General features: G+C 34.2%; 1 protein-coding gene across 1 annotated transcript in view; it reads left to right on the top strand.

The window, feature by feature from the left end:
- The first annotated feature begins 2123 nt into the window (after positions 1–2123).
- Positions 2124–10418, top strand: part of LOC129270924 (uncharacterized) — a 45449-nt gene continuing 37154 nt past the window's right edge. The window contains exons 1-2 of the mRNA XM_054908261.2: positions 2124–2148; positions 6284–6638. Of these exons, the coding sequence (XP_054764236.2) occupies positions 6344–6638 (295 nt within the window). The 5' untranslated portion in view covers positions 2124–2148; positions 6284–6343. The remainder of the gene's footprint in view (positions 2149–6283; positions 6639–10418) is intronic.

Here is a 10418-nt window from a genome sequence, read left to right as displayed (position 1 = left end):
AGCCTATTTAAATGCTCTTTATACTTGGTATTTTTTAAAATAAATGTTTCTCATGTCCTGTGTCAGTGTCAGAAGCAGTGTCTACAGATAATATATATACTTTGCTCTATGCATGGAGATGGTTTCCTTTCAAACCTGATGCTCCTGTATACTTGTATGAAGGCTGAAGGACATTAGAATGTCGGGAGGGGGCTAGTCTGCAGGCTCAGACCCTGATTGAAACTTTGATCAGCATTCAGCAAGTGTGTCTCCAAGCAAAGCCTAGCACATACAAAACTTGCTGTTTCAATTCAGTACACAAGGCATGAGTAGGCTGCATATTCAGACCCTTAACTCGAGTGAATGGTTTGCACAGCAGACAAGGGGGGGGGGGGATGCATGTAATTTTAGCACAATTATTCAATTTTGGCAAACAAGATGCATTAAACAAGCTCTGCTGCAGAAAGAGTTGAAATAAATGTACAAACGTAACTCAATTGATCAGTCACAATTCAGTCTCAAATGCATGCTTCTGATTGTTTTTTAAAATCAATCAATTGATTGTTGAATTGCGCTTGATTACAACTCTCGATGCAATCTCTCCCAGGTGGATGAATTTAGAAGAAATTCAAGAAAACCAGTCAAACTTCACATGGTAATTGCGATTGATTGTTACCAAGGGATTTGATTTTGATAGGAATTTGTGAGCCACCCACCTATGACGTCAGGGATATTCGTTCACAGCCCATGCCTGGCACCAGAAGTTCATCGCTGTAAACGCTTCCTATATAAGGACTACATTAACACTCAATAGCAATAAAAGGGCATGAATGTATTAAACATTTGATCTAGCGACTGTAAAATAGGTCAACTATTTTGGGTATACGACTGCATTTTGATGAATTTATTTCATTTTGGTCTTTAAAGCTTTTAAATGTCATTTCTTTCAACAATGAATGACCAATATTAAATTGTAGAGTAAAAAGTAAATGGAAAATTCATGTGACTGCCTAGAAATCAAATATCTTGGGGCCACATAAATCTGTTTGAATTAGGGTGTGTTTAATAAATTTGTTAAAGCTTGAATAACAGATCTAAAAGTAAACACAAAACATGATTATTTCAGGAGATAAAAAGGTCATTCAAGATAAACCCAGGTAGTTTTCAAATTCACTTGAAAATGAGCATTTGCGATTTGATGATTGTTCTATAAATTTCTTTCAGAATAATCTTTTCATCTTATCCACTGAAGAGTAACATGTTTATAGCCAATGTGCCAAAAGATCAAAGGGGAGCAAACAAATGATTTCTGAATTTGATCACTGATGTAACTATTCTAGATAGTTTCCTGATCAATGCCATGTCTTTCTTTCTTAGAATTTGAATACCACCGGATGCTATGTCGGGAGAGTTTATGCAACATCTTTTTTTGAGCTCCCTCTTATGTCCCTGTTCTAATGAAAAATAACAAAGGTCATTCGAGATAAGGTGATCCCGGGGCAGATCCAGGATTTTTCAAAAGAGGGGCAGGCACATTTTCCCCAAGGAAAAATTTGACAAGCAAGCAAAAAAAAAACCAACTAAAAAGTCTTAACTTGCAAAGGGGGGGGGGGGCACACTTGTGTTTTAATGGCATTTTTACATTACAAATTTTAATTATACATGTACCTCTCAAAGGGGGGGGGGGGGGGGCATGGGCCGGCTGTGCCCTCCCCCCTGGATCCACCTAGTCTGCAGGCACAGACCCTGATTGGAACTTTGATCAATAAGTGTGCCTCCACGCAAAGACTACCACATGCAAAACTAGCCTTCAGTACACAAGGCATGAGTAGGCTGCACATTCAGACCCTTAACTCAAGTGAAGGGTTTGCCCAGCAGACTAGGATCCACCAGTGAGTTAATCATTAGATAAAACTGTGAAGCACTTATTGGAGAGGTCAACCCTGGGGAGGAGAAGCTTTTGAATAGCATTGGGCTGAGGCCCAGCTCTGGTCCCTTCTCCCCAGACATGCCTACACAATATTTGACTCATGCATGTTTGTAATGGAAGAGAAAAAAAATGTTCAATTTCTTATCTTTGCCAGTATTTTGGAGAATGTGAGATGCATTTTTCTGGTGAATTGGACCAGCTGTTACAGCTGTTACATGTAGATCTATCTATAAATCCAGGTAGGAAAGTAGATTCATGCAAAATTATTAATGGTTTGTTGATTGCCTGATATTTCATGAAAGTGGTAATTGAAGATGGAAATTGAAATCATTTTTGTTCAGTAGAGCCTGCAATTTCAATATGTCTTGTTGATTGAAGTTTGAACAATAATATAGGCCCTACTAATGACGTCGAGAAATCAAGGAAATTTTTCTCATGTGAGTGGTATTGAAAACTGGTATGCAAAGGATTCAACAAATAATTTTCTGTTCATGAAATTAGTGGGATTATGAATAAGCACTAATATGAAAGTGATTTTTGAAGATTACCAAAAATTGCATTTTCAATACATTTAATTAACGTTTTGTAATTTCAAGAAAATCTTCTTTGCACAGCCCGGCCTCTAGACTGCTTGCCTGTTTTAAATAAGTTCTCTACCTCACTTAATCTTATGAATTTATTAATGAACTGTAACTGTTGTTGTTTGTCAGTATTGTAGTAGGATTTTTTATATATGAATGAATAGGCCTATACTTGATAGCTCAGGCTTCAGAAGTATCTTTTCCTGCCATTGTTTACTCTAGTGACATCCTTTGTTTTGGTGCAGATGACCTGTGGGTCAAGTAAGGTATCTTTAAAAGTAAACTTGTGATAAAAGATGACAAAAGAAAGTTCGCATAACAGGAAATGTTTTCCACCTCCCACTTAGTCTTCTGTCCAGGTACTTGTCCACACCCCTGTAAATGACCCTTTTCTCAGTTCCCCCCCAAAAGTTTTACAGGGTATCTATTCAAATGAAGATCGAGTTTAAAGATATCAATTTATTACACAGTGAAAATGCTGTTTAAAATTTTATACAACACTGTAGTATGAGAACCTTACAGTAGTTGCTTAACAGTTGTTGTGTAAGATTTTAAACACTTGTTTAAAGATAAATTCCAGTTTTGGTAACGATCTAAAAATGACTTTTTACAGAATCTAATATAATGACCACCTAAGTGTCTGTTTGTATGAATAAAAAATATGTGCCAAAGGATTCTGGAAGAAATTGTGTGATTGCTGAGAAATAAGCAAAATAAGCGCGGATTCGGTCACTTCCGTCGGGTCTTTATTTTAGCAATAATAATACACTGTCCCACGTGTGCCTATCTGTGTTGGTGATCTTCAGTGTGAACATTTTTCAGCGTAGATTTCAAGATTTCACAAAGTTCAGTTTATGTAACTGTACCAGATCTAGATCCTCGATGATATACTGACAATTAAGCCTTGATTTACAGACTTTCTCATGAAATCAGTGTTTACTGCAAATACTGGAATTTCTCTTTAAACTGTTTAACTGTTTAAACACTTTAAAGATTAAGAAAGTTATTTTAATTTCAAGTCTTTGATTTGTGACTTCATGAACGAGCAGCTGCCCCATACAATGTATATGTTATGTAATATAAAATGCATAAATTATATTTTTTTAATGGTTCGTGATGACTTTTTATTTGTTTACTGTTTAGGAATGGGTGTGAAATGATTTCTCTATTGATATACTGAAGGCACAATAAAACTATTTTCAATTTTCTGAGAAAATGGCTTTTCATTGATTTCTCGCCATTCAATTATGTAGGAGAGCTTCTCCCATGTGATGTCACAAATCCAATAATTAGAATTTTAATAACTTTTTTAGTTCTTTGATGGATTTTCCTCAAACCTTCTCCAATATTTGATATATTTATTTTTTTACTATTTTTACAATAAACATTTTGTCAGGGTGAACTTTCCCTTTAAACTGTTTAAACAACTACTTTAAGGTTCATATAGCAAACAGTGTTGTATACAAAATTAAAAAAACATTTTTACTGTGTAGTGCATCATTTTATTATAGTGTGTATTCCCATTTATCCATGACTATTTCCATTATGAAAATTCAATGTTGAAACAAAAGATTTATTTTTAAACTGGCAGATGTGGGTCCAGGATTTCAAAATTGGAGGGGGGGGGGGCAAAGAACAAAAACATCCCTTGCATCATAGCATGGACCCACATAAAGTAATTCTGGTAGGCCCTTATGCTTGAAGTAGAAACGAACCTAATACTGAATGGCACTGAACTAAATCTTTTTTCAACCAGAAAATGAGCACAAACAGAAATGTAGAACTATATTTCTTGCTTTGGAAGTAACCCAATATTTGTCCCAAGGCTTTTTTTCCCTCCCGAGACATACTTTTCCATGAAAAGTACATCGAAGCATTGAACTTCAAAGCACAGTTAGTTGACAGAAAGTCTGTTGAATGTTGACTAAACTCACAAGGGAAAAATGTTGTTTGCCAGCAAAACGTGAGGTCGGCTGCTTCTCCCCTTGGTTTTGTATGTGAATGGATGTTGTATGATAAATATGTTCCTTTTTATTCACCCTCTTTGGGCCCTTTTTTATTGTATAATTCATTGATTTTTGAAAGACAAATATTTTATGTTTAATGAAGAGATTTTGCCCTGAGTCTGTTTGAAGTTTTAACAGAAATTTTCTTTTCATCCTGAAACAGATGAAAAAAATAGTTTTGTATGACTCATTAAAGCATTTTGTTTGCAACTGAATCAATTTGAATTATGAAAAATTAAATGAAGTATGAAAAATATTGAGTCTGACACTGGTTTGATGTAGGCTACTTTGACTCCAGAAAGTATTTCGCCTTACAGAATTATTTTTTTTCAATTCAATTCCATTTCTTTATTTAATTACAATAAAACTTGATTTCCTTTAATGAGCAAAACACACAAAGCAAAATAAACATTTTAAAAGTTTTTTAAAGGAAATTCGTGCTCAATTTTTCTTCTTCTGAAAAATGGACCTAGCAGAAAATGTTGAACGAAACCAATATGCTGGTTCTGAAATGTAGAGAATTATCTTGATTTTCATGATTAATTTACTATTTGTTTTTGTGCCACTGAATTCTAACATTGAAAGGGGAGTTGCTCTGAATGATGTTTGGTTGATTAATTTCAATAAAAGTAGAGAAAATGAGAGATGAATATTACCATGGAAATTTTTTTTTCTCTGATATTACTGAAGGCCTGCAGAAATTTCACCAAGAATAGAGTGTTGACTTGTCAAACTTTCACACATAACAGCAATATATTCTTTATAATGTCATGTTCTCAAAAATAAAAGTTGAAAATAATTTTACTAGAGCATAGGTCCATATATAATTATTTTGTTTGGAAAACACACATTGAGTATAGTCTGCTGTGCAAACCCTTCACTTGAGTAAAGGGTCTGAATTACAGCCTACTCATGCCTTGTGTACTGAAGGCCCTCTTGCTCGGAATGTTTTGTATGTGCTAGTCTTTGCGTGGAGACACACTTGTTGATCAAAGTTTCAATTAGGGTCTGTGCCTGCAGACTACATTGAGTACAGGGTAGACCTATAGGCCTATGTTTAAGAACGGCTGAATTTCATCCCCATATCAGTTTGTTATGAAATCCAGTAAAATGAAATCAATCCAATGCCCTGTTTCCAGAAGACAATGAAAGGTTGTATAATCAGGGGATTGTTCAAACCCCTTAGCTCTCACCGTGCCTGCTCAGTCACATTTGCTTTATGGCGGGCGTACGACAAGTCGAAAAAAACAGTTTTATTCAGTTTTATTCAAACCCCCTATATGTACAGTAGCTATTACAAAAAATGTTAAAAAGGCTGTTTTCGACTCGCCATACAACTGCCGCAGAGCAAATGTAACTGAGGTATCAATCTGTGAAATAAAAAGAATTAGTACCATCAAATTGTGATACAATGCTTGTTCAGCCCCCCCCCCCAAGAAAAAAACCCACAACAACCAAACTTGAACTTCGAACTTATTTTGAGTAGATCTAGGGTTATGTACTTTCCTTAGTTACATCTCTTTCCTATCATACGTTGGTCATGTGTACATTTACCATCAAAAGTCTTTGTTCCATTTATATGATCATCATATTTCTGTCAAGGACATATAACAAGACAAATTGTGAAGTTTATTTGCAATAGCTAACAGCAACAGGCTTCAGATATCACAGGCATAAACAAGGGGAATGGAACACCCTGAGGAAATTAGATCCTTATCTTCAACAACCATCTGTTACTCTACTCCAATGTATTTTTTCTTTTCCATTTTTTTTTCTTCTGTGTTTAGAAAAAAAGTTAGTAGCCACCTACACCCAAGGCCACTGGTGAGTGTGTGAAAGGGAAAGGAATGAGGAAGTGTATGGCAGGAAATCGGGCAGTGTGCCAAGACTGCCCACTGACCAATCAGCTGCGAGGAAGTGAGGCTTGTGCTGGGCTTTTGACCAATCAGATGAGAGGGATGCCACTCAGTGAGGCAAGGAATGCTGACCAGCTGGTGGTTGGGGGAGGAGCTTCCAGTCACAGTGTTGTAAGGAGGAGGAAAGCAACAATGGTGGACCAATGCCCTGGATTTTGGACTTACCTGGGATTGACCTTTGCTCTCATGACCTTTATCTCATGTCAACCAGTAATTGGAATTGATGGTAATTATTATTATTATTAAAAAACTGTGGATTGCATTAGTGCATACAAACAGATGTTTACACAAACTTTTTTTGCCTCCATAAATGGCTATATCCATGCTTTTCATGCTGAGGTATTTTGGAAGTGACCATTAGGAGCACATCCCTTGTGAAATTAAAGGTACTGCTTTTTTTATAGAGATAATCTACTTTCCAGATTCATACATAATGAAACCAACAAACAGAAATGGTTGTTTTTCAAACTAGGCTAAAATTAGATTAACACAACTTTGAATATGATAGTTAAGTATGACTACCAGATGATATGTATCACCTGGAAATTTATTTTATTTGAAAAGTCTTATGCTGTTAAATTCCCATTCATCAAAAATAGGTATACTCACACAGTACTTTGGGACATTACGATCCTGTTATATCAATATTGCTGTAATTGAAAATGTCTTTTCATATTTAAGTTAGCAAAGGCTAACAGTAGTTTTGGCAAAACAAACACTATAATAATAATAATATACTACTTCTGCTGCTGCTGCTACTACTACTACTACGATGTACGATGACGACAACTCCTACTATTACTACTACTACTACTACTACTACTACTACTACTACTACTACTAATAATAACGGCTTATTTACCCAGGGTAGCCACTTCAGTTCCGAAAACTGTTCTCCCAGCGGGCCCTGCTATTATTATTACCCTGGCTTTAGCACGGCTACCTTGATCGGGCACTCGAGCATTTGAGGAATTTCTTCCTACCGGGTACCCATTCACCTCACCTGGGTCGAGTGCAGCACTACTACTACTACTACTACTACTACTACTACTTCTACTACTACTACTACTACTACTACTGCTACTACTACTACTACTACTACTACTACCACTACTACTACTACCACTACTACTACTACTACTACTACTACTATCACTACTACTACTTCTACTACCACTACTGGTAGTACTACTACTACTACTACTACTACTACTACTGCTACTACTACTACTACTACTACTATTACTACTACTATTACTACTACTACTACTACTACTACTACTACTACTACTACTACTTCTACTACTACTACTACTACTACTACTGCTACTTCTACTACTACTACTAATACTACTGCTACTACTTATACTGTGGACCTATTACTACTAGTAATAATGATAATGGTAATAATGATGATGATAATAATAGCAATGTAAATGATATTATTTCTAAACACAATTTCTATTAGATCCAAAGAATTCTCAAGGTATTATAAGGGAAGTTACGATGTAAATTGTGTTTATTTCAATGCAAACATTTATATTAAATTCAATTCCACCCATTTATTTGTCCACTTCAATTTTTCATGTATTCACATAATTATAATAATATTTTTTTTTTGAAAAATACATATTTTACAGTTCTATGAAATATCTTGTTTTGAGTCAATCAGAAATTTGACGCAAACTTTTCTCTTTGTCATAATTATATCTTTAATTACTGTATGCTATGGGGAATGGATTTAAAACGCATTTACATATATTATTACTTATTAAAAAATGGTAAGTAAGAACAGTTTGCAATGCACATTTTTATAGTCACACAAATAAGTTATTTCTTGATTGTAAAAATATTGAAAATTTGTGACTTGGCTCATATGTATACTATATATATTCATGTACAATTACCATTCAAATCTCTTGCCAAATATTTTAATAATCTTTTCAACACAAAACCATCTTACCATCCATACTTTACGCGTCATTCAGCAGATATCCACCAAGGCACCAATATCTTTCAAAAACTAAAATAACCCAAAATTCTCTATGTTGTAGAGGAATCAAACTATGGAATGATTTTATGATATTGAAGTGAAATTCTAAATAAGTTTTAAAAACTTCTGAAAGTTGAATTTTTCTCTCAGTATGAAAATCCTGCCAAAATACACCACCCATTTTTTTTGTCATTTAATCTTATTTTGACATTGTAGTGCTTTGTTGACTGAAGATAGCATGGAGTGTTACTCCTCTTGTAAAGCTGACATTTTCAGTGCCAATATGGGGAATTCCCAACCTCTCTGACATGAAACTTATTAGGTAGCAAAAGTCAGTTTTGTTAGTGTTATTAAAGTTTCACTTTTTGCCTGAAGTGGTTTAAAATTGCAATCCAAACTTCAAATAACTTTACTGGACGGTGGAATGGAGTAACAAAATTGTGACTGTTTTGGGAAATTTTGGATGAGTGATAATATATGTTTTGAATATTTTTTTCTAATGTAAGATTGTCAAAACTAGACCTTTTTAAATTTTGCAATTTGGTTGAAGTATTTGACTAAGTCAATATGTAACATTCGTTTGCAATTCACGACAGACTATCATCAATTATGTAGCCATTGAAATAAAAACGTCTCAAATCTGATCCAATCTGATCCTAAATGCTAATAAAGCAAGTAACACTCCAATCATCATTAAACATTTACTTAGAAATAACTTGAAAAAGTTTGATGGAATATCCTCAAGTATGACAATGGCTACCATAATTAAATCAGTATAAGTTTAACAGTAAGTTTTTTCTTTTTCTTTTCTTGGTACCTTTATACACTTCGTCAGGCATATACCAGTATACTGTTTTCTCCGCTCTTAAAATTCTTCTTGTGAATTTTTTATGCTTTATAATTATATTGAAAGTGAAATTTGTGTGCAGTTTTGTTGTGGAAATATCTCTTGTATACTGGAAGGAAGTGCTTTACGAGATAAACACAAAATTAATGATTGTATTCGAAAATGGATTTTTAAAATGATTTCCTGTTATCAAAGTCGATTCAAGAATAGATTCATAGTTAAACTCTCTGGGGAATACCACAACTCTCTTATAATATATTCATTTTAAAGAAGGAAAGCAATGATGTGTCAGTTTTACAGATTTAATGAAATATGATTGAAAAATGGTTTATATTTTTTTTCAATCTTAGCATTTTCCTCTAAATTCTACAGCATTCAAAACTCACCTATTCAAATAATACTATAAAACTTTACTAGAGAGTGTATTGAGAAGCCATATCGAGTTGGTTTTCCTCTTTAGGCGATTCAATTCAATTTAATAATAGATCGATTGAAATCAGGGTCCCGTCTTACTAAGAGTTGCGATTGATAGATCGACCACAACTATGGAGGGCCAGCAGCGTCAACATCTAAAATACAAATTTGTTTAAAATACTTTCAAGGTATGATGTTTATTCATGCATTCATTGTTCTCTTGAAGATTCAGTGTGATTCTCTTTGTTTACCAAGGAGATTGTGCAAATTTCCTGTAGAATTTTTTTGGTATAGATGGATTTCCATAGAGTTGAGATTGATTGGATCAATTGTAACTCTTTGTAAGACATGGCCCAGATCTCTATTCAAGACAAGACAGGAATATGGTTAAAAAAACTTACATAAAAAAAAATTATGGTGAATGCTCTGATAAGGACAAAACCCTGAAGTTACATAACATATGTAACTTGGTGAATGAAACCAGCTGTTTTTATTAGTCGTTGAAAGTAAAGCAAACTGCAAACAGACAAAGAAATTGTTGAGCTTTGATTGTAAAAGAAATTACAAAACTTCTTGGTTGGTAAAGGCAACTTTGTGTTTCGTAGTGCATTTAATCTTTCGGGTTAGGATGTTTAGAGAACAATATGTTTTGAAAATTTATAGGGATTAGACTTTTTTCTATTTTCTCACTTTTTACTTTTCAAGTAACAAAATTTGTAATTTTGTCATTTTCAGACAGATTTAGCTTTCAC

The sequence above is a fragment of the Lytechinus pictus genome, chromosome 11 (genome assembly GCF_037042905.1).
Source record: "Lytechinus pictus isolate F3 Inbred chromosome 11, Lp3.0, whole genome shotgun sequence".
Classification (NCBI taxonomy): domain Eukaryota; kingdom Metazoa; phylum Echinodermata; class Echinoidea; order Temnopleuroida; family Toxopneustidae; genus Lytechinus; species Lytechinus pictus.
The sequence above is the reverse complement of the archived record's forward strand: the minus strand, read 5'-3'. Positions and strand labels throughout refer to the sequence as shown.